The 27,371-nt window shown below is 33.7% G+C and overlaps 1 protein-coding gene across 1 annotated transcript in view; it reads left to right on the top strand.

The window, feature by feature from the left end:
* The first annotated feature begins 2,965 nt into the window (after positions 1 to 2,965).
* Positions 2,966 to 27,371, top strand: part of LOC132946906 (NK1 transcription factor-related protein 2-like) — a 30,031-nt gene continuing 5,625 nt past the window's right edge. The window contains exon 1 of the mRNA XM_061017023.1: positions 2,966 to 4,080. Coding sequence (XP_060873006.1) covers positions 3,339 to 4,080 — 742 coding nt within the window. The 5' untranslated portion in view covers positions 2,966 to 3,338. The remainder of the gene's footprint in view (positions 4,081 to 27,371) is intronic.

Raw genomic sequence — 27,371 nt, 5'->3', positions numbered from 1 at the left:
TTTTTTTTCTCGAAAATAATAGCAATGATTTTTCTTATAATTGACTGTGTTTTTCTCTTGATCAACCTGAATCAATGGAGGGAAAATGGGGGCATAGCCCCTCCCAAACCTCCTGGACTCAATCCCGTATCCCCCTAGAGTTTTTTCTGAATAATAACACTATTCCTGATGCAATCCTAACCTAACCTAACCAAACAGAGTTGAACCTGCAGCCACCTGAAGACCTAGTCTGGCTATCCGCACCACCTCAGCTTGAGTCATTTTTCTAACGCTACTCTGTGGATATTTTAAATAGCTCGTAGTTAATATATTATGTTTAATAAGTCTTTCTTTTCCTTTTGGTTTTGTGTTAAGCGATCTTCGTGCGCCTCTTATTTTCATCCAACTCAACTCTGAACGCACTTAACTTGCACTCGTGGCTTGATGCAGCGGAGTTTTATTTGATTTCTCATTTAGTTTAGGTTCATTAAACATGACGCCAAACTTTTGAAAATTGAATAGGAACTCTTCAGAAGAGGCAATGAATTCTAAGTTGACTGGTTCAGTCTAATCGACATCTATATTAAAAGCCATAATGAAATTAACCTTAATAATATAGTAATAATAAAGGTCTTCAGGGTTCCGTGTACCTATTAATTTTATCTGTATCAAACACTCAAGAATTGGTAGTAAACATTATTAAAATTAATATTTAAATTTAAACATTATTAAAATTATATAAATCACAAGCGCAGTATTTATATACCTATCTGGATAAAAGTATATTTTAAAATGTAAAATCTAATTTGACCTGTAGTGATACACTAATACCTATCTATATTCTATAATTTACAATAGTTTTGAATGTATAAAATCAGCAAGATTATTTTAATCTTATATTGGGTATATTTCAATCATAACTTCATATAGGATATTCGTTTATTATGGTACTGTGATTGTCATATAATATATTCGTCACACTAAAATTAATTTAGCTTGGAGTTGATAACCTTGATTAGCTGAATGTCTGTAACAATAATGACATCGTCAATTTTTTTCGTCAGTATAGGGTATATTTCGCTAAAACCTAATCAACTGCAACAACAACTACTGTAAACCAAACCTATTGCGTGCAAGTTATCTGGTTAATTATTTATGTTTGTCATTAAAAATACAGTATTATTGGTATATATACCTAAGATTGATCAAGAGGACGTCTGCAGCGCACTATTTGTTTTCTCTCTCCGAACCATCATCGTACAACATAGAAAATTTGCGTTCAGAACGTTCAGTAGGATCAATATTATGTCGTTAGGTTTAATATTAAAGCGTATATATTGAGTATTGACCTATTATTAAATTTAAAGTTAGGAATATTGTCTGCACTGTTTGTACGTTAGCTTTTTTACAATATAAAATGTGTATGCAAGTTATGATTAAAGTATAAAATATTACAATTAAAAATGTTCAATATAATATTATATAATACATAATCAGGCTGAAAAATTGTAACATCATAAAATGCCAACGCGTATAAATACCGCTGAACTTAATATACATGGAATTATGCGTACCTATTACCTTTGTATAATTCTCATAATCTCATATATATATATATATATATATATAATATATATAATGAGCCTATACCGGAGCCATATATACATTCCGATTTGATTTTTAACGCATTAATATTATGATGATTATGATAACATTTTTCATAGATAACATTATATACATATAACGATTCATCATATGTTTTCCCATGTCTCGGAATGCAAATGGGCATATGACGACTTCATATTTCGGTTAATACACGCATACTCCATATGTATTTAGTTCGCAGCAATAAACTCAACTATAATGTTTCTAACTTTAAATTGTTTAGGTATTCTGCAGTATGTCAATCTAATATTGAAGAAATATATGTTACGGGTAATGTGTTCCTGCCCGGACAATGTGAAACACGATTTTTTTTTTACTAACCAACTCATATTATTTTTATTTTTATTATAAATTATAATTTTATTATTACCTATTTATAAGAATTTATAGTATTTTTTTTTCAAATTTTTACCTATATCTATAATATTTTTTAAAAAACAATGGTTATTAATTTTACTATCATATTACGAATATTTTAAAACAATTATAATAAAAATAATTTGTTATATAATATTGATGAAAAAAAAAATTAACTATTATTATAATCATTATTTTATTTTTAATTGTAATCGTATTATAATGCGATAGATGGTATATAGGTAAATATTATAAAACCGTCGCTATATCGTATATTTAGCTGCACACCTCTGCATTATAACGCGAGTGATTTATTGACCGGCGTCCGGGGTTAGGTTATGTATACCTGTACAGTTATAAAACCTGGCTGATGATTATAACATTATTATTATTATTATTATTGTAGTAATAATATGGTACCGGGTTTAAGTAAACGTGCGAAATTAAGGTGGGCTCAATAATTGTCTTATATCCGGTGCACAAATTTCCGGAGCGGCGGCGGGCTTGAGGGTTGTGTTCGCGCGCGGTTAAACGAGCGGACGACGGCGGCGGAAGATACGCCCGTCTCGGAAGAGTAAAGTGTGGTCGGCGAGACGGTCGTACGGGTGAGGTGTGGGAAGGACGCGACGGACGGTTAGGCGGCGGGGGTGTGATGGCTGGCGGGGGTGGTTTTTGCGTTGCGGGGGAGGAGTGGACGCGCCGCGATTGTTGATCAACGCCCGGCCGCGGCGTAATAGTGTTAGGCGCGGCGCCGAACGTCGAGTGGAAACGAAAACGTAAAAACGTCGACGGGCTGGAGAGGGGGGGCAAAATCGCCGACGAACGGCCGCGCCCACAAATCGGCCGCCCGCCAATCGGACCGGTGCACGCCCAACACGGTGTCGCCGCCGCCGCCGCCGACACCGCCACGCTGGCCACACTCACCCCTACCCTGAAGAACAGCCGCCAAAGCCGCCGACGGAACGACTGTGCGCGCGCGACGCAATTATTGCTACTCACGTGTTGATCCGTACCGTACACGAACGTCGTCGTGGTCGTCCTCGTCATCGCCGCCGCCGTAGTCGTCGCGATAGTCGTTTAAGTGAGTTCGTTTCGTTACCGTACTGTATAATATCGTCGGAATTTCGGATTTTTTTTTTCTGAAGGATTTTTCACGACGACACCTGCAATATTATACGCACGATAATAATAATATCAGCAATAATAGTATATTAAAAAAATAATAATCACGTTGTAAGCGGCGCGTTTTTTGTGCTTTCCGCCGCATTACTGCAGTGCACGCAGTGATGCGTTTCGGCTGCTTGCGGCAGCAGTGATAAGCGAACCGCGGGAACGCAATGATGACCATGATGATGATGCAACGTCTGCTCCAGAATAACAACAACAACAACAACAACTCCAACAGCAACAATAACAATAACAACAATAACGGTTACGCAGACGAGATGAGGCTGAACGGCATACGTCACCATTCAGCAAGTCCATTTTCGAAACCAGCCGCCGTGCAGGCCGCGGCGTCCGACAGCTGCGGAGGCGAACAAGACGCGCTGACGTTGCAAACGTCGGCCGGTTGCACTGAACCGCAGCTACAGCCCGTCTCGCCGCAGTTCGTCTGCACCGGTACGGCGACGGCCGCCGCCGTGCAAGCCGAGCCGACGTGCACCACCGTGGTGACCGTGGCCGCGGCGGACGACCGGCTGACGTCCGACGAGGACGACGAGCTGAACGTGGACGAGCTGAACGTGGACGAGCTAAACGTGGACGAGGACCCGGTGGACCTGACCAACAACCGGTTGCACGGTGGCCGGGTCAGCGCCGGCCACGGACTGATGTTGCACTGCGACCGCGGCGCCGGCAGCCTGCAACCGCAGGCGGGGAGCGTGGCCGCCGCCGTCCCGATGGACACCACGGCCGCGGCCAACGATTACGAGACGAGCGGCAACAGCAAGGGCCGGCTCGCCTTTTCCGTCGAGAACATACTTGACCCTAACAAGTTCACCAGAAAACTGATGGCACCCGCCGCCGTCCTGCCCAGGTGGAGGCCGCGGGTCGACTTCGCCACCGACCCTTCCGGAGCCGGTGAGTGGTTGTTTCACTATTAACTTACAAATAAGTATACCTATATATCACGCACGTTATTTATATATTACAATTTATTATTACTACATGGGATAATAGGATTTCGATGAATTTTGCGTTGTTTTTTAAAGTAAGCTATATGCGATGCTCGTTTTATAAGGTTTACGTTTCTTTATGTATTTCTAAATCACCATGAGAAGTTTTATTTTCATTTTATAGAGCATTTTAGGGCATTTATCACTAAAATCCAGTTTTTTTTAAAAATTAAATTTTATGATTTGTACTAATCACTGTCTCTGTTAACGTCTTAACAATAGGTTTTTACCTAATCAAATATTGTTTGCTGGTAATCGTAATTTTTCGAACTATGCGTAATAGTCAAGAAAATCAAATGAGATTAACTATTTTTTTTAAAAAATAGTCTACGTACATGACTTGAAATTGAGTAGTCCTGAAATACTTTTTTGTAAATTGAATAAAAAATTTTTTGGTTCAAAACGTGTTTTAAATAAAAAAAATAAGTGTATTATATAGGTACATTATTTTGAATTTTCAGGGTATATAAGCATTTTTTGGGGTGGTTTTAGGGCGTTCCCGGTCTTGATTATTACCTAATATATTATTATATTATATTATAATATTTATTTAGCACACAGTTTCACGTGACATGAATTACATTTTCTTTGTAATATTTGGACCTATATAATTATCCTGCATCGCGGGTAATGAAACTCGCCCTTCCCACGTCATTATTTACACTGCAGATGTGTTATTCCGACAGTCCGGTAATTGCAGATTTCATATATTTCACGAGCACCTATTATAGTTATATTCCAACTATAGGCATATACAATAATATACGTACAGGCCCACTACATCAAATTTTAGGCCGCTGTACTAAATGTTTTTGAGGGCCCTATACAAAGTTTCCAATAAAATACAACCCATTACGAGCGATGCGATTTTTACTTAATATATTATAATATACATTTATATCATAAAATAATAGTATTCCTATCAAAGTTTCAAAATTTCAAAAATTACAAATTCATTTCAACGGGTCCCTTAAAAAGCTGGGCCCTGTGCTTCGCGGTTCCAACATACCTAGTGTCATACTGAAAACAATTTATTATATTTTACTTCATACCTAGGTATATATGGGTATTATCCATACTAAATTATATTATATTATATCTATATATTAGATGCGAAAGTAACTCTGCCTGTCTGTTACGATTTCATATGTCTAAACCAATTTCGATTAAATGTGTTATATAGATGGCTTGAGACACGAAAAAAAAGGACATGTATACAGGCTTCTCTTTTTTTTAATCAATCATCCTTAAGGGAATGAAACTAAATATAACCACTCCAATGTGATTATGGAAATATCAACCTAACCTAACCATGGATAGAAATTTGAAATTCGGAGAGGGTTAATAACTATTATTACCTATGTTGCGGTATTCACGCCCATCGACACAATTAATGAATTTTGGCATTTTTCAAAATTGAATAGGATGTCAACGTTTTAGATTTCAGTGATAATTTTGGCTATTGCAACTATGTTTTACTATTTTTAAAAGTATGCAACTAAACAAAGATGTTTTTATAATTTTACAAAATCTTGTTAAATTGAGTACCTACTTAGTTATTGTTCGACATATTATTATAGTTGTTTCTTTGTTTCTTTTACTCATCATCACTCATCATAACAAAACTATTGATACACGAGCGAAGTCGCGGGAAATAGCATTAACATTATTATAGGGTTATATATTTACTAATTCTTTTAATAAAAGAAAAACTTAAGAAGCAGATTGTTACAACAGAAATGTAAACGTTATTTATAAACGCGTAATGTATTTTTATAGTTTATTATAATATTATACCTATTACTAAACAAAAAGTTTGTAGTTCTTTATTTTTTTATTCTTTGTTCTATATAAGCAATAAGTTGCAGTTTATGATTTTAAATTACAATTTTCACGTAAAAATGTTTTATTATTGCTATAGGTACCTAGGTAAATTATTTCTAACCCACAGTCTTTTGACTCTAAATAAATTACCTACTCACATTAATGCTTATTGTAAATAATATATTTAGATTGTGTACCTATATATAATATTTAAAATAAATGTTTAAAAATATATTATATACCTATAGGTAATTGTATAATAAATTATACGACTTGCTTAATTAATTGATTAATCAATGGTAGACGATACTTGGTTTTTGTCATTATCGGAGTAATCACTGTTACACACACATTGACACAAGTTGTAGTCTTAAACTTATTTTAGTATACAATATTACAATGGGATGATCATAATTTTGATATTGATTTAATTATATGGCAACAAATAACATAATTGATAACTGTTATCCGATAACATTTTTTATTTGAAATATTTGAAAAACAAATAAATCACAGCAATGAGTTTTATTTACCATGCAATGTACATAAGTACACTTTGTTGCAATAATGATAACATACATAAATAAATACACATACGTTTTCGGAACTTTTGTACAGTTTCTCCCTTATAAATCGATAAAATATATAACAACTATATGTCTATATAACTTTTTATAAAAAAAATGATTCTCTCGTTTTCGGTTTCTAACCACAAGTTTAGAACACCTTACATTCACGTTGTGTCCGCCCGTTTGTTACCAGCGTAGGTAATATAATATAATATAATATAATATGCATATAGTATCGTTATTGTTGATAATATTAAAATATTAATTTATTCACTATTTTTCGTACCTATAGTTACTATTTACATATTATGGTTACGAATGTTTGTACGAGGATAATATTATAATGTTATAAGTAGGTATTCAATATTAGATTAGTTTTTTTTTTAATAGATTCATATAGATACTATCCAAAATATACTAACAAAATATTAAAGTTGCCAAATTCTTTTAAAAGTGTATTTGGAATATTATACAGTTTATTGCTTTGTATTAAAATGCGTCTGGAAACCGGGAATTTATAGCATGGCCGGAGAGTGAGCTTTCCTAACTGAAATTCAGTACGCATCATAGATTTCAATTACATTTGGTAATTTTAACTTATAGTTTTTGAATTTAAATTGACCAACAACTAACAATAGTAATAACTGGTTATTTTATTAACGAACGCAATAATATTATACTATTGTTTTTCATATTCGATTATATTATATAGGTACCTATACATGACTTACAACTATTGTTCGCAGACTTTTACGCCTATACAAGTCATAATCTTCGCCATGTGTGTAAATAAGCACTAAAAATAAATTCTATATTAAACTAAAGAAAATAAAACGGGTAAAAAAGCAAAACAAATTTGAATATTTTGAAAAGTTTTATTTTTGTGTAATATATATTCCGAAAATGTCAGTTAAACATTATAAATCTACCTGCGTGTGTAATATTTTTAAACAAAATGCGCATAATACACCTGTCATCACAGTAAACCGTTGGCTTGAAAATAATGTAGTGGAACGTTAAAAAAAAACCCTGTTTAAACGTAAACAAAACGTCAGTTGTTTGTTACAATCGTTTTTTTCCGAAAGCTTTTAATACAAATCTTTTATTCAAGTTTGAAAAAGAATCTTTAACGTCATCATTTAAGCAAGTTCCTACGTATATAATACGCTTATATAGCAACAAAAATCAATATAGTGTATTTAAAATTTAAAAAAAAACAATTCAACGACCATTTAATCCAATTAAGCAGGTATAAGAAAATTAACTTTTTAACTTTTTTCATAGTGATTTAAACCGTATATTATAATATTATATAAGTACATAACTATTAAAACAGTTATTTATATTTAAATAAACTTATAGTTTAAATTATAAAAAATTTGAATTATATCGATACCTATTTATGTTTTCTCTCTACTTGCAGATAATATTTTTTCAATAAAATAACCAATATTATATATCAGAGGTATAAAATTGTACGTGCGGATTTAAATGGGTATAGACTATATAGATACACAAATTAGGCCTCCAATAGTATTTATTGTACCTACTTACTTGCGCACCGGAAACGTTGAATATATATTATTATAGTTGTAAATGATTACTTCAATTATTTGTAAAACCGTACTATATGCCATGTGTGGTAATTAATTCAATCTCGGCGGTATTAATAGATATTTTATTTTATTATGCCCATGATGATGTCATGGCGTGAATAATTACAAAAACTCATAATAAAAATATAGTAGACAAGTATTATTACGGCAATCGAGTAGTGAAAATTGCGAAACAAATTATAAATAACAACCGTTTCATAGCGGGTAGATAGAACTTGATAAATAGCGTGAATATTTTATTTTCAGTATTCGCATAGTTAGGTACTTATATGGGTATTATATACATTGACGTTAAATCTTGAAGTTATATGTATTTAATTTTAAATTAAAGTTTGACAACAAATGCTGTTTTCGAAAAATTCGAAATTCGAAACAGAATTTACTTAATTATTATTATTTTATCCACATTTTTCTATACTATTAAATAATAAATTGGTAGGTACATTAGATGACACTTTGAGGAAACAATAATCAGACGTGTAGAGCTGTAGAGGTATAGGTACACTAAACTATAACAATATCAATATATAGTTAAATGTTCGTAAATTTGAAGTTCTCTCTGATATTATATAATATGAGTTTCTTTTACCACGCTATTATAAGCACTTGACATATGTCGAATGAAGTGGTTGAAAAACTTATACAAAACTTCTTTAATTTAAAACTCAGAAGTTAAATACTTTTGGCTGAGTGAAATATTACTCATCGTCTTTAATATCTATTTAAATAAACGGAGGGTGCGGGGAAAATCCACGATTTCTTTATCTGTGCCAGGCGTAAAAAAACTTTTTAATCTGATCCGCCCGTAAAATTAATTGAAATAGTTGAACCGAAAAAACGATTGTATTCCGCACTCCGGTCAAGTAGGGTAATTTTCAGAATTGCTTTTTCCCCCATCTGACTACGACAGCCGCCTGACCGGGTATGCGATTTCGTTAAAATATATATATATAGACATTATATATAGGTATAATACTAATCATAATATATGTACTATAAGTCTATAAAATAAACACCAAAATCACATATAGGTATGTATACATAATGCGCACGTCCATAAAATCAATTCTATAAACAATATTGCAGTGCTTAGAGTTTATAAAACCTATATATATATATATATATAGGTACAGGGTGATTTATTAAACTCCAGTAGTTACTCGTTGATGGTTGCCTGGGAATTTTTTGTGCAAAATGTTGAATAACTATAAGTGACGACTATATTTTTGAAAAAAAAAATAAGATTCGTTGTATTGAATTATAGGGCATCGTTTCACTTTTCTCATACCAAAATTTAAATTTAAAAATGCGCATTATAGTGTGCAAAACTATATATTATATTATTATTACATTAATGTATATTTGATATTATTTTATACGTTAACATTTTTATAAAAACAATGTACAATGATGGTCATCAAATATAATATAAGCTGTGGATAAAAAGTAAAAAAATTGACAGTGTAGTATATTCTGTGGTCGCGTTCACCGTTAAAAAAAAATTAACCAGTATACAATAATAAAATTGCTTCTGTGGCTATATACCTACGTCCTACATGTATAATATAGGTATAGTATGCGAAATATTATTTAAAGGCATCTGTTCTGGAGCTGTGGTGTATGTAAATATTGAAAATGTAAACACGAATAATTGAAAATAAGGAATAAATAAAAAAAAACGTATTCCCGGCGTATCTTTTATTCATAATAAATAACTCCAATTACGAGCTTTATCGGGTTGTATATAATATACAAAATTACGAGACTGTATATGTAAATGGAATTAATACAATTATCGCGGTAATGCGTTTTTAATTTTCCATTTAAATTCCCTTAAGTACCTCACTGTTTTGATAACAGTGGTTTAAAATCCTTACCATCTTATATCGACGGATTTTAAACGCCGGTTAACATTTTGCCCTCCCCGTCGCTGAAATGCGCGTCGCGCCCTCCACATACAAAACACGTCAGAAGGAGGATTTAGATGATTTAAAATCCCATCATTTAGCCCCACAACGCGCATTGTTCGCGTTTACCGACCGATTTCGGATTTTCTTGCCTCGCTTTAGTCGTCGTGCATATATATATATATATATTATTATATGATGTGTATTATTGACGATAAATATATCGAATAGACCGCGCGAGAGCATACGCCTTAATCGGATCGCCGGTCCATCTATACTATAATAATTGGATCGTTTAAAAAATACGGCGATAAATATATTATTTATGTATAGCATATAAAATAATAATTATTATTAGTCATAAATTAAATATATTACATTGTTATTTCCAATGAATACAACGTATTATTTACCTACGCTTTTTGCTAGTCGTACCTATTTATAGGTAGGTATACCTCGTAAAAGCGCCTCCTGTGTGTAACACCTGTATACTGTATATAGTTACTTATAGTATGCTTCCACATTATATAATTAAAAACATTTTAATGTTTACCGTCAATCAATATATTATTATAGTATATTATTTTCTCCTAAAGCATTACATTAATTATTAGCATGGCGTTTGAAATTATTACGTTATTAGTTTACCTTCTGCTCGAAATGGTATGTTACATAAGCAACCGTATAAACCTAATAATAATTCGATGTATGGGTTAGGGTATGATACGTTTGTAAATATTATTAATATAATAAATTATGTTTTAGCCATAATAACGCACTACCTGAAACCTATAATTAATTCAGCGTTTTCTCATGTCATATAAATAATATAACAAATCGATTATTGGTAGGTTCAATAGATTCGCTGCTCGGTATACATATAACATTTAATTGTATAAATATTTAGGTTAATATGCAATGTAGGTACACATTTTTTTCTTGATGTCCAAGACTATTGATATGTGCACATTTTACACTCGGAAATTTATAAAAAATGTAATGTCTACTGGAAAAGTATACAATGCTTGGTAAATCGTAAATGTATATATGATGTCCAATGTGGCAATGAAGTATAATATATATTTTATGACTTTTTAATTTATCACACATCGAGAGGCAACCAATGCTATCGCCTGTAAATTGTAATCATTAATAAATTATAATTAATAATAGCCAATTATTGAAATGATAAGTTATAAAGTCTAAGAGAAATAAAATAAATGCTTCTGTATATTACACTTAATTGCACGTGGTTTAGATCTCTTCTCAGTTCCTATACGAACCTATTTAAACAAATTTTAAATGTCCATTATTGGTAGGTTCAACCAGGGGCGGCTCCAAAGACATGGTTTAGGGGTGGGGGGAGGGCTAGTAATAATTTTCATAAGATGTCTATCATTTTTTTTTTGTAATTTTGTTTTTTACAGTATAAAATTGTTTAGAAATACAGCTTGGGGGGACCACGGGCCCTAGGGTCCCCCTGAAGCCGCCCCTGGTTTCAACAGTTTCACTGCTCGGTATAAAAAAAAACATTTAATTTTATTTAGTTTATAATGGTTACATATATTATTATTATGATCTATATTTAATGTTGTTTTAAATGGACCTGTTATAATATCGTATGATATAATATAAATGTAGATTTGTTTATTTTTTAATGTTGAGTCATTTTCTATGTTTTTTTTTTTTATCTAAAAAAACTTTATTTTAAATACGTATGTTACTCTTTTATTGGCCTATACACTTAGACCGCTTAAATTTTCTGTCGGCCAGTAATCTGTCAGTGAATCTCGCGCTGTCCTCGCAAATTACACATAGTTTAAGATCTCTAGCGACACGTTTACGTCAACATCCGAGTTAATTATGCGTCCGTGTAGTGTGCGCGTCTCGTTTGAGTACACACTGCAATTATATACATGTGTATATGATATAAATGCCACTGAACGCGCTCACACGTAATAATAACACAAGTAAAGACTACTGCACAAGTGTGAGCTATGTGGTGTGCGTGTGCATATAGGAGACGGATAGGAATAATAATAATAGTGAAAAAAGTCGTCTTCGACGTCTCTCACCAAAAAATTATTTCGAGTTTTATATAATTACTAAAATAGACAGTTTTAGATTTCTTTCATGCCGAAAATTTCTGTACGATATGACGTTTGATCGAAAGACTCTGTAGCGGTATTTACCGAGTAGCTAAATACATATCATTGAACATATTATCATGGGTATGCGTGCCGTCGCGAATATTATTGAGGATTACGTTAAATTAAGATATAATATGCTATTAAACGATCTCGTCCGCATCCGCTTTGTTTAAAAGAGTATAAAGTGTGCATTTATGTTCGATCCTTGTCTTTCCATTGTCGCGTATACACGCCGGTCATTGAAACGACCTTTCTCCGATATGGGTTCCGCTCCGTAAAACTTTATGCGACGCCTTTGGAGTTCTTATCGAATTTCCTACGATAATATAATGTATAAACTATGGCAATAATAATAAGCTCGCACTCTGCCGGTTAAACGTTCCGACTTCCGAGACCATTTTTTTAGATTGTTGGTCAGATTGTGCAGTCCAAACGTTTTCTATGCTATACTGCGCAGCGAGATTCCCTCGTGAAGTCGCGATCACATTAATAGTCTGATCTATTATATATTATATAATCGTGTTCGGGGTCGTGGCCACGAGATAAAAACATTCAACCTGCAACTCCAAACGTTTAAAGAAATATTCCTATGCACCTATACAACCCGAATTTTATAAATTTATATCGTAATCGTCTTACTTCATCCCTGTTTTTAATATAATTGTTAATATATTATGTTAATGTGTAAAACATAATATTAGCAAAAATAGGATACAATTACACTGATTAGGCTGCTTATAAATATTCTGCATTGTAAAAAGGATATTGATAAATTATAATTATAAATTGAGAAAAAAAAAACTTAAAAATTAACAATAATTATTAATAATAGGTATTGACTATTGATAACAATTAATGTAGATGTGGATAAGAACATATTATTATACTGTTGTACAGGTACTCACTGTCTCCCCATATGCGCAGGGTTTTCACGCCGAAAGTAATCGTGCACTGGCCTAGAAATCGAATATAATATTATATCATTATTATTACTTCGCTTTTTCTATATAATCATAAGACGCGTCCGAGATATCGCGTAACCCGCGTTCACGGTATAAAACATAATAATATATAGAAATTATAAAGGACTGAGCGAGGGATTCGTTCTTTTTCTCGGACGCTTTATAATAAAATTAATAGAAGATAGTAGTAATAATAATAATAACATGTGAGACGGGAAAGCGAAATAATACAAAGTAGCCCTCGTTGACGCCGATGAATGAAACCGCCTGAGCTCGGTATATAATATTAAAATAATATCATAGTGGCGCAGATAATACACAGCTCTTGTATTTGTTCAACAGCATTTTTAATGAACACGTCGAGACGGATATTTGTAAACCGAAATGACAGCGTTGGACGTAATTAATGCCACCGGAATGTCTTTTAACGCTCGAGCCGCGTACGTATACCTCGCGCTTATATTAAAACACGTCGAGCGGCGATCTATGGCACACACACACACACATGAATATATATAGGTACACATGCAAGCGACACTCGTCGAGCAAAGGTGTACGGTAGCCAATTAAACTCGATCGAACGATAGAAAAAAAAAAAAAACATCATATTATATTATAATATTATCAAAAACTTTTGGCCTCGATATTTTCGGCAGTCGGTATTTTTAAAAATAAAATGTTTAATTTGAACGCGCGACGTCGCGTAGTATTTCATTGAGTGAAAATCATAATAAAATGTACATATATACCTATATATATATAGTAACAATAGTGAAAATGGTGTGCACGCGTTAATGCGCTATTATATTATAATACACGCGGTCTGTATATAGCTGTATACCGCGTGTGCACAGAGTGCATATTATAACTACTGAGAACTAAAAACTAAAACGTTCCAAAACATCTGTGCACAGTGCGGCGAGGTCGCACGCTCGCCGCGGTGCGTTTGTATAATATTATTATTGTGCGACGGTCGGAGGAAGAGGAGGAGGAGGAGACGGTAAAAAAAATAACCGAATAAAGTATTTAGGGACGTTGTGCGCACTTTTGTTGTGGTCCATCTCTCGTCGCGCAATAAAATATTTAGGAACCTATATTATATCGCACGACGACTATTAACCGAGTGCACATCACACTGTGACAACAACTATCGATACAACAATATTATGGTATACAATAATAATTGCAATATAAACGCCCGGAGGCGGATCGCGAGATTAACTTATTGAGTCTTACTGGTTTTTTTATCACACCGGCAGCTGTTTAATCACTATACATTATAAAGAAATATAATATCATACTGGTACGCGCACACGTTTATAATTTTAACGTCTTTCTTCGTCGGACAATATTTTACGAAATAACTATACCGCGTCAACCGGTGGACAGTTGTTGCAGGTATGGTCTGGTATCTGGATTACTCGTTAGGGGGAGAATACTTCAGATTATGCAAAAAAAAAATTCCAAAAAACGTTTTTATAGTTATACTAATTTTGATTTCCATTTAAAACGATGGATTCTTGTTGCACTGCCACAGCCAGTACAACCGGGTAAAACTACACGAGTATATACTGAATTTCACAAATTTCGGGGGACTTTATTCTCCAAGTCAGTTAGCCTTCGAAATTGCGCAACCGGGTGTCGTCACGTCCTTTTATTAAGACCGTCCGTTTCAGACTCGCACGTGAATCGCGGACGATCCGGAACACACTTAACGTCACACGACTAACCTACAGATCAAAGGCTTTAATATTACCAACCTGCAAGTTATAGTCGTACCGGAGATATCCATATAATTATCCGCCAAGTCGACAATCCACTAGGCCGCGTTCTGCTGGCCGTTCAGTGGATACGCGTTCTTTGGTTAAAAAAAAACCAATTGGATTATATTTACACCTAAGCGTTTTAAGATAAATCTTTGCAAACGAAATTGGATAGACATAATGTTCAAACGCCGAAATCTTAGACGATGTTACAATATATTATTATATCCTGACTTTTAACTGCAACTCGTCGGCGGCCGTCGTAATAATTATTGTAAATCGTAACAACGACGAGCGGATGTGCAAACGTTAAAAATTATTATCTAAGATATAAATATATAATATATATTACAGTAAAATATTATTATTATGACGATTTAAAAACTCTGTGAATGAAAATATATTATTATGATTGTCGGACGTGACGGCGGTTATTGGATCGGACAGCAACGCTTGGCATGGTGGTTAAGCCAGCACGAAATAAAAGAAAAAAAAAAGTAGTGCATTATTTTCACCTTGGTAGTCGAAAATAAAATCACTTTAAACGTAATATATACTCGCCGTGACTATAAATATACGCCCGCCGCGGCTGTTGTACCGCTGGCCGCCGTCGACGTGTCTATTCGTCATCGACGGAAACGCTTGAATATTATTTCATCCGATTTTAGTCATAATAATTATTAATTATCGTAATATTATTGTTATATTATTAACGTCCATCCCACATGACATAATATATTATAGTAGTAAAATAGGTACTTTACATTTAAATCGATTATTATATATTATATATTATTGTTAATATATTATATTATTATATCAGTGGCAATCACTTTTCAACCAATTTCGACTTGCGACCCAGATTTGTGATCATAAAATGGTTTAGCGATCCCGTGATCCTATTTATAATATTTATAATATCCTATAATCGAGACAACAAAAAAAAAAAGCTCCTATTCTCCCGGCCAATTGACGAATACAATTGTGTATAACAAATGGTGGTAAGACGTTCCGATTTTTGACTGATTTATTGCGCCGTTATATTATTATATTAAATTTCATACATTTTTTAATAAACTATTTGAATTGTATGGCGATCCATTTGTCGAAAATCACCGATTACCTACGCGACGTCAATAGGTCAATACGTCAAAATGATGCGACTGCGGATGAACTTCATATACGAACTCTGATATTATTGTTTTTGTTAGATAGTAATAATGATAATTGATAATACACTAACATTGATAATTATGTACAAAACGCCCACGCATTATAGTATACGTGTGTATGATTATTATTATTATTATTATTATTATTATCATCATTATTATTATATCATGCGTACGACGATTAGAGATTAAAACCCGCTGCGGTTTTCGTTGAATTTCCGCGGCGCGGGACGTTTCGCCTCGATCGGTTTAGCATAAATTTCGCGATCAAAACGTTTCGCGAGCGGTTCGCTATTATAACGTAATAATAATATTATACATATAACTACTATTATATCGCCGCCGCCGCCGCCGCCAGTTCGTTAAACACCATCAGCGAGATATGAGCTGCAAACTGCTCGCGCACGCGCGTTTAACGTCGTGTATCCGCATTATAATATTACTATATGCGGATACGAACTATAGTATTATTATTGTCGTAGTAATACCCGACAGTATTATAATATTATATAGGTACCTAAAGTAAAAAAGTAAAACTATAATATATTATAAGTATAAACTGACAAATTAAATGCTTGTGGGTCGGTCGGTTTCCGTACATATGTGTTTACACCGAAAATATGTCCAGAATTAGGCAAACCAATCGTAAAAGTAATCATTGTGATATTGTGCTCAGAAGTATTTGGTTTTAAGATTTATTTTTTAAAAAAAATTATATTTGTAAACGTTTTTATATACCTACCTATAGATGCCATTTTCCACTATAATTACCTATAATTAGGTATTATACAGTCTATAAAAAAAGTTCGATTTTCGTGAGCCAAGACTTACCTCTTTAAAATGCAAAGTTCACTATTATGTTAGGTATATACTTAAGTATTATATCGCTGTTGATGGTTATATTATTACCCGTCACGGATTCTGCACCCGCTCCAACCACCACCTGAACAAACGTTTATAATAATACCAGCTATATGCACGAAATTCGTATGAATAAGCTCAAATTGAAATCGATAAACCGAATTTAAATATTTCACATAATATGTACCTATACTATTATAAGTTATAACTGTATAATGTAAAATATAAAATGTAAATTGTTTTTTTCCCGTCTAAAGACTAGTCAAAGCCGTAATAAATATAAAAAAAATCGACATTTGAAAGCTATTACATAAGTATTCTTAGGGTTTTAATGAGCACTAATTCAAAAATCGTGATTTTTTTTCCGATTTCATAATTAATCAAAAAACACTTTCAGAATAGTATAATCGACAAACATCTAAATCATAGATCATTTTATCGTGTGCTCCAAAAAAAACAATTACAAGTAACGAATAACCATTTTTTTAAATTATATTTCAAAATCAATTAATGGGTCACTCTGTATACCTAAACGATATATGTGTAATATTATGCATAGTGTGAAATGCGAATATCCGTCAACCTTACACCTGCCATGCAAATCCCATTAATTTTCCTGGTGATCGAACTCATCCCCATTTTATACATACAGGGTGATTCTAGAAAATCTGTAATCTTTTCGAAAAGCATCTAATATGATATAATATATTAAAGTATTTACATAGTTTAAAGTCATAACAAATACACACAACATGATTTATGAAAAGAAAATTCCAAATACGTTATAAGACTAACTCTACGATAAAAGTATAGTCATGCGGTTATGTATAATATAGCAACGTGTCGCGTAATAAAAAATAATTATAACAATAATATATACTCTACGAGAATATGCATGTACGCAATATATAAAAATATAATATAGGTCGAGCTCACCCTGTATATGTTGTATGCTACGAGAAAAAATGTCGCGGATGAACGGACTTCCGGTCCGGTTAGAAAGAAAAATAGTGTGGTCGCAGTGGTCATCGCGGGGTTTGCGCGGGGTTTGTGTGTGTGTGTGTGTGTGTATATACACCATTACACGGTCGTCCAGAGGGGGGGGGGGGGGGTGAGCGTGTTGCGCAATACAATCCAAATTACTGGGCATGAAATTAATTGTTGTCCTCTGGTTCCGGGCCGGAAACCGTTGTGCGCGTGTGTGCGCGCTCGCGTGTCTGCTGCGGGGGGGCGAGGACGGAGTGCGCGCGCTCGCTCGTTTGCGAGATAAGCTCTGCGCGCTATCAAAGCACAATTGAAAGTTAAGCTCCCGCTGATCCCCGGACCGTGTTATACGATTGTCCCATAAAAATCGTCCCCCACACCTTCGCCGCGCACTTAAAGACCGCACACCGCCGCCCCGCCCCGCAGCAGCTCTCTCTCTCTCTCTCTCTCATCGCGGCGGCGCGAACGGTATGCGTAGGCGGTCGCATAATAATTTGTATTACATCACATACAGGGTGTGTCTGGCCGCGCGTTTGGCCTCGCTGCAGCTTATTGTGTTACAACTATAATAATACTGTGACCGGAAAATAATAATGTTTGCATTCTGTTTTCCATTCGCGCCGTCTGATATAACATAAAAAAAATAACGATAACGACCGTCGGAAATTTTGCGGTGGAGCTCAACTATCGCTCTATCCAAAGACTAATGACAATGCTTACAGAATATTGTGGGCAAAGCGGAGTAGGATAGGACAAACGCAACGAGACATCCCGACGTCCTGCGTATATGATGTAATATTGTGTTATGTGCGTCAAGTTCATAAGACTGCAAGTCGGCGTCTATATAGTACATTGTGTGCATTTACTCGGAAACAATATTATTGTGTACCTTTTATACGGAAATCCTGCGGCGATAATTTATATAGCTAAAAAAAACCAATTATTATTATTATTATTATTGATTCGGAATTCGAAATCGTAACAGACGAGAGCGTTAAAAACCACTAGTATATAGGTATAGTTATAATTGTATTATTTGTATTTATTTACGTTTATCTATTACCTAATAATTACATGTACAGAAATAATGTTGAAAACAGATTTTCGATAAATAGGATTTTCTGAAGTGTTATTTAATATCCGAATCCTGACTACTGATGGTCTGTGCGGTGATTTTTTTTTCGCGTTCCAGCGTATAATAATATTATCTGTGGTGTACAAAACATAACGATTTATTTTTTTCGTTCGTTCCGCAAAGACCCGTACAGTTAAAAACGCGCGATTCCGCCTTCTCAGACGTGGAAAATAATAAAATAAAACGCTCGCGAGCAATTTGTGCGTATATATACCGCAGCAACCGTAGCACATTAATTTGTCGTCAGCAGTTATCCGGACATAAAATTGGCTGCACATCAATAAGCTAAAAAACATTTAATGCACTGTTTATAGTTATTTTAGTTTACCACAGTCGTATAACATTATATTATTATTATTAGTTATTATAACGAACGATAGAGAGTGCAACGTAATATACGTATACCTACAGTAGTTTAACGTGAAAATATTAATATAATATATATAAAAATACCGCAAACGGTGCTTCGTTTAATCGTCCAACTGTGGTGCACATGTATAATTTTGCACTGTACCTACTGCAGTTATAACATTTAAAACATTTTGTAAAATATCATATTATTATGGGTGTATTAACTATTATTGTTGTTGCGTTAAAATGCATTATTGTATCACTCGCATATTATGATTATATTTAGGTCTGGGATTATGATAAGCAAAAGATTGAAAAAAATAATACAAAAAGGATATAAAAATCTCGAAAAATGCTCTATGACAATTTCATAGAGCATTTTTCGAGTTAACATTTTATTTCTTAGACCTTAGAAAAGTAAAAACAATGCACTTCAAAATATGTATTTTTGTTGTTGTGTTTTTATATAATACCTACCTATACCTACTTCATGAATAAAAAAAATAAAGAAAAGCTAAAATTGGAATACTGTAATCAAACAACTCAAATGTTATATCATAATATTATGAAAGTTTCTAAAGTATCTATATCTACCATGTTATGTTTAATTAATTAAATCTTATTTTTACTATACAACTAATAATTGTAATAACGATGAACTCCTTGTACCAGATATGAACTTATAGCTCTGCAGTTGGTATTCGTATCAGCTATTATTAATGTAATTTATTGTAATTATTTAATTTAACTGATTTGGCTGAATAAATAAATAATATTTGGTAGATACTATAACGACATGGATATATCTGTACTGTCATATATTATCTATATAATAGGTAACTGGTACACGCGTTCACTGCTATATCTGGCCACTGAATGTACTAAAAAATAATACAAAATACAAATAATTGCCCTAAAATAATCACTATCAATTCAAACACACATTTTCACACTTGAGGAGCAACACGTTTCAAAACAGCAGTAAAAATAAATTATACTGCTTACGATATCCCAACCTTGTTGTTACGATATAATAATATAATATAGTCTTTGTGTATACCGAAATCGTGCAGCGTGTGCAATATGTGCATTATGCGCATGCACATTTTCGATCCACTCACGATATTATAATAATATTGTTTATTGGAGTGCAATATTGCGGTGTTGCAGTTAAGACTGCCGCGGATATCTTACGTGGCTATTATATACGACACGTCATACAATATAATACTATTATATAAACCATTTTACAGGGTGGACCACTCGGTGTTCTTTCCATCATAAGGTTAACACGGGAAAACGGGGATACGCGTAGACCCACTGTGTAGGTTACCCATATATTATACAGCTGTATTCGTCATAAATGTATATACATTTCATTATACACGACCCAGCAAGTATTTTTCAAATTAAGTATTCGCATGCAAGGATACGCTCGAATAAATTGCCATTAGTTATGGATCGAACGATTGAGAAAAAGTCAGCTACCTGTAAGCGGCTGTAACTCGACGATTCGACATTATTGATGATAAGGAGATCAAAATATATTCTCCTCGAGTCAATGTAAAAATAATCTTATTATAACAAAGATAATATAATATACTTACGCGGTGGTTCGAATAAAAACTATTGGATTTCGTCCTCAGTGGACACATAATATTGTCACTGTGACCTAGTCTATTGCGTGTGTTCTTTTCCGTTAATTTATTATGGACCAAATACGTAAACGCTGAGGCTGTTCACCCATAGTGCCGAAGAAGTAGGTGATAAATCGTTTCAAGCACTCACAATTCAATTGAATATTTTGAAAAAAAAATATTACTAAAAATTAGCTTGGTACCTATACATATATGTTATAAAATAATATTCTTTTAAAAACATCCAACTTGGTATCCAAATAATTAGATTAAAAGTTAAATATTTTATATACTCATACGTATTATTCGTTTGATGTATATTTTATTTTTCATAAATTATAATAGATTTTATTTTTCATCGTATATGTAATGCTGCAGTAATTTATATTAATTTTATTTAATTTCTTACGACTAGAATTAATATATTTTGCAGCAGTAGTTCGAGTTGTATCGGACCAGGGTCGTATATATAGTTATATAGTATAATGGTTGTATGCGCGACGTAATAATGTATAGTGTAAACGAAAACGGCTCTGGTGCTTAAGTTGTTATTTAGTGTACTGTGTCGTATACAATAAAATATTATTACTGTATACACGAGGTAAAACGTAAACAATAATATTTCCAAAACCATAATAATATATGATGTTATGTAGCCCGCCGATCGATATAGCCACCGCGGCCAAAGTTTTAACGCGATATTATAAAATAATATGTTTTAATCGTAACATTAATATAATACGAGTGTACAATGATGATGATAATAATAATAATTATTACCGTCGTAAAGAACAACTTCACGACGGTTTTCGCACTTGGTGGGAGGGCTAAGGGCGGCGGTTGGGGGTGGACAACAACGTGGAAAGATAGGCGGATCGCACAGAAAGTACATAATAATAATAATAATTTAGGGGTGCGGTATCTCGCGGTGGTATGGCGCGCGGCAATATTCGTCGGGTGGCGACTGGCGAAGACGACGGCGGTCCGAAAGTTTCCTCGGTGGTAAACACTAAAATACGATTATAATATAATAATATAGTTTCACTATATTATTATTGTTGTACTACACTATACCTACAGTTAAATTATTATTATTATTATATTTTAAACGGAACGGTATACAAAGCATAGAGGTATACAATTTATAGCGACCACCGAATAGAAGTCGCGTAGTTAATTTTTTCACCACGTGTAATTATGATTATAATTATATATAATTAATATCCACATTATATCAATATAATTTTCCCTCGACCAACATAATAATATTATTATTATATGAATAATCTTATTATTACCCGTGTGTTTTTTTTTTTCACCGATCCAAATGGTATTTGCATCTACGGTCACGCATTAAGATCGAATTTACAATATACGCTATTATAACTTAAATTTATATAGTTTCCTTTCAGAAGTCGATCATATTAATTATGTCGGATTGATCGTCTGCAGGTTGTAGTAGTGATTCTCCTAACTGTTGTGGTAAGAGGTGTTAGCTTCTTTTATTATCTTCGCGACTTTTCATAGTTTAGGCATTCTGTCAAGATATTAATATGCTTAACAGTATAATCCATACCACACGTGATTCAAATAGGTTATTCAATGTTTGATATTTGTTATTCAGTGTTTAATAAATTCATAAGGATAAAAATTAATACTAACAAGTTCATTTTTAAAATATTGACACCAATGTCATTGATTATAAATTATAATAACTAACGCGCTATAGTCGGGCATGACATAAAATGTTTAACTTTTTCATTTTTAGTTTCATAATAGTATGTGTATTTAAAAATGACTCGCATGGTTTAATTCCATATCAATGAAATATGATGGTGAAAAGTGGTTTGACAAAAACAGTACCTACTCTATATTAGGACAAAACAAAAACATGTCAGTTACCTACTAAAAAGTTTTGTAATATTGGCTGTTGTTATACTACTTTGCACAAATCTTTGGAAAAATAAACCAGCCACGTCAAATAATATAATTGAGTATACAACACAAAGGTTTAAAAGACCAAATGACTTACATTTATTTTTTTTTATAAAATACTAAATATATGCTCAAAATTCAAGTAGGTACCTATAATATCAATATTACCAAGTAGTTTTTCTTAAATGTATGAAACTTACGAAAAAAGTGCATTTGAAATTTTCATTCTTTAACTCGTCGTCACTTTATATACGGAATGGATTTGCAGTTTGGTTTGCTATAAATCAAGAACATACAAAACTCCTATAGGACTTCCGTGCTCAGATAGTTATAATATATATTATTACAAATAAGTCGCGTCGGCGCCACGTGCAGCAGCTGATTCTCTTTGGAAAACAAATTATTATGTATATACGCCAGCGGAACGCCAACGCCTCGCGATAACCGTGTGCCGATTATGTAGATTAGACGTCGTCGTTAACTTAATTTACATTGTTGTATACTTGTATACATATCTATATATTATTCGCATTTTGTATGTGCGCGTTATAAATTATGTAACAGTCGACGCAACTACTCGAAAACAATGTAAGGGGATAAAAAAAAAACACACACACACAAATAATATATACACCGCACGAGACTTCGGCCGAGTTGACATAATAAATATATAGGTAACAAATCGATTGAATAAATATTGACGGGCGCGGTCCAAACAATATTGATCGATACACCTACGAGTCACGTTTCGAGGCGTATTAATTTTTTCCCTATATTCTCGCTCGATTCGGCGACAGTTTTGTAAGTATAATAGACACGTTATCATTCTGGGTTAACCCACTGAAACTCTGCGAACGAAAATTCCGACGGCGTTTAAACGCAGCCAGCAGCAATAGTTGGAACACCTGGTGGTGTGAAATTGAAAACCGCGACGGACTTTGAATTTATCGATCGCGTTGGCATCGATGTACCTCGCACAGGTAGACCGAAATTTTAAATCACACGAGTCGCGACGACGCGTACAATTTTCGCGCACGACGGTTTTCGCGGCGCGCTGAAAAGTCACCTTGTCGGTCGAAGTAATTTTACTATTACCACCAACTACACTAGCACCGGGGCCGTCCTTATGTAAGCAAAAAGCGCGAGGCTCAGGACCTGGGCCCGGCTCACCCACCCTAAGGACGGCCCTGACTAGCTCCACGAGTATATAGTAAACAATATTATATTATAATTATACACCGTGTGTCCACAAAAACACTTATTAAATTACCCATCTATTACTCAATACCCTATAGGTATTTTTGAATTTTGTTTGCGGGACATGAAACTATATGGACTATTGGATCGTCTTCAATCTCCCACAGACAAAATTCTAAAATATGTATAGGGGTAGGTACTGAGAAATGTAGGAAACTGAATCTACTCAGTTTTCGCGGACACTCGGTATATATACGGGGTATTCGTATACGAGGTAGGTCGTAATACCACTCACTACTTATGTGTTTTCCAAAAAGTGTATTGTCTTGTATAAGTCTAATAAAATTTAAATACATTACATTTATAAGCAACGAGTGTTCATATTTTTTAATGACGAACAAATATTTATTGCACCACAACAAAAATGATGAGTTTTGGTCAAACGCGTTTTGAACGCCGCGTGCAGCTCGAAATTCGGTTGTTGTCGTTATTATTATTATTATTATTAATATCGTTATGGTCGTTATACCGCGGTTCGGGAGGATTTCGAAAGCTGCTCGGCAGGGCGGTGGCGCGAACCGCGCGCGAATCATTTTCCGGCAAATCGGGAGTGGCTGAACGGTGGGGGACGATAAGGCGGAGAGCTCCACGAAAATGGGGTGGGGGTGGTTCCAGCGACGAAGGGGTGGGCGACAGAGGCCTCGGGAAAAACAATAGAGACTGTGTAAACAAACGATAACGTCACCATGGATACCATGGAGGCGGTGGTGGCTGCGGCGGACCCTATTATAAGCGGTAAATAATTGTGTTTACCTATGTATATATTATACACAAACACAATAATAATAATAATAATAATAGTAGGTAATAACAACAATATTCAAAATAATATTATAATTTGCCTGTTTACTTTCCGGTTTCTATAAATGTATAATATTTTATATAATGTAAAAACATCATAGATATACTATATATTATAATATACGCCCTAACGCCGTCACCGTTGACGTCCGGTAAAAAAATATCTTCTCAATATAATTTAAGATATTCGTTCTCACATCGGACGAGCAAAGTAGACCCCTGTCGTGGCTACAGCGATAGTATATTATAAAGTATACCTATTATACCGATAGCACATATTATGCCATACTTCTATACACATTAAAATACAGTATACCGTATAATATAACAGAATTATACGATATAGGTATGGGCGATAGTAATAATAGTAATAGAATACGACGTGTTGGCAGCCAACTAGACATCATCAGAGCACAACTGTGGTGTTATATATATTCAATTTCGACGTGTGCGAGCGCTGTTGACCCGACGCCAGACGACGTCTTAATATACAATAACTACCCCTCCGCACCATCCCCTAACCATTACACGCGCACACTCGCAATATTCATATACACAGTACTGCAGGTACTCGCACTTATATACAGGGTGATCGTATATTTTGTAATATTACATTTATTGAAACTTTGATTTTTGGTATTTTTAAGATGTACCATATTATTAATATTATTGTATTAACATTTTTATATTTTCTAAAAATTGAGTATAATAATTATAATCTTTAGACATACCCTAAATACGAGTATTACATTAATTTTATATTTTACGTAAAGTCAAAATAAATAACTATAATAATTTATTGTCCTTAATGCATATACATTTTAATAACTCATCAGAAACTGCTCATTCGAATTCCGATTGAAATACATAGACATCATCAAAAAAATCATCTGCTTAACAATTATTTGCGGTAAAAAAAATATTCTTATTTGAAGAAAAAAACACAACACACTTTTTAAAATGTCTTGTAAAATAAATCTATGACAATGACCTATTATAAATATGAAAATATTATGGTCCTTATATTAAGTATATTATTAAAAATCAGAATGTGAAACAATGCGTTATTATAAAATAAGAAAGGGGCGAATCACTCTGTATGTACGAGTACCCCAAGGTATCTATATAATATCATTATGTGAGACGACGACGACGACGACGATGACGTTACCTTAGCGACAGTCTCCATCCGACCGTATCGCCGCGACGTGTCATTATTATAATATATTATTATAATCGTTTATATTTTATATAGGTAGGCTCTACCATTACGGTGGGTGGGCGTATAGTATGGTGGGAGGAGGATAACTCTGTTGTAAATTATTTCATAATAATATTATACCGCCACACGGAGTCCTCTTCTCTGACACTTGGGAAACGGTACGATAATTATTATTATTTCATGTCTGCATTATCAAAACACACACATCGTGTGAACAATCACACAATCACGATACGCGCGATGTATACCTACACAATTATATCAAATTATAAAATATATATTATGCGTAAATGTAATAATATTATCAATGGTGTTGTGTTATAATATTATTATATCGTTAAATCATAATATTATTATTGTACGGTAGTTATAATATATGACTCGATTTAACACGTTGGCCGTGACGTACATTATGGATGATATTATCCTGTACCCGCAGACAGCAATATTCATGCGTCATCGATTTGTATTCTACCCGCAATGGGTTTCATCGATTTGATTACAACGACGATTTATTATTATTATCATTGTTGTTGTTGTACGTAAAATCGTCATTATTTACGGGACCTTTCTCTATATTATATATTGTACGCAGACATTAAAAATATATACGAACGCGATCATAATATTTTGACATTTTTGTGTCGTACCTATATTCAATTCAATATTATTATGACGTGCAGCGGACTAAACAATTACTGTTATATTGGTACACGGTAAATGAAATATATTGTCAAATGCCACTACAAAACCGACGGAATGAAATAACCAATTAATTGTATTATAATATTCGACCGTTAGCCACGGCGTGCATTTATTCATTATGAACGTAATTATTAATGAAAACAAACCCAATGCACTAAGCCACGCGGGTCGCATTGTGTACTTACCGATATTTTATATTTTGCGATCACTATGAAATACCGCGGTAGTCAGTAATGAAAAACGGCGTTTAGCTACACAATCATTAATGTTTTTCGCTTTTGCGAGCGACACTTGGCTCGCGGTTTTAAACTTCGTTTTAAATTTTTACGCAGAAAACGAAAGTAG

The sequence above is a fragment of the Metopolophium dirhodum genome, chromosome 6 (genome assembly GCF_019925205.1).
Source record: "Metopolophium dirhodum isolate CAU chromosome 6, ASM1992520v1, whole genome shotgun sequence".
NCBI classification, from domain to species: domain Eukaryota; kingdom Metazoa; phylum Arthropoda; class Insecta; order Hemiptera; family Aphididae; genus Metopolophium; species Metopolophium dirhodum.
The sequence above is the reverse complement of the archived record's forward strand: the minus strand, read 5'-3'. Positions and strand labels throughout refer to the sequence as shown.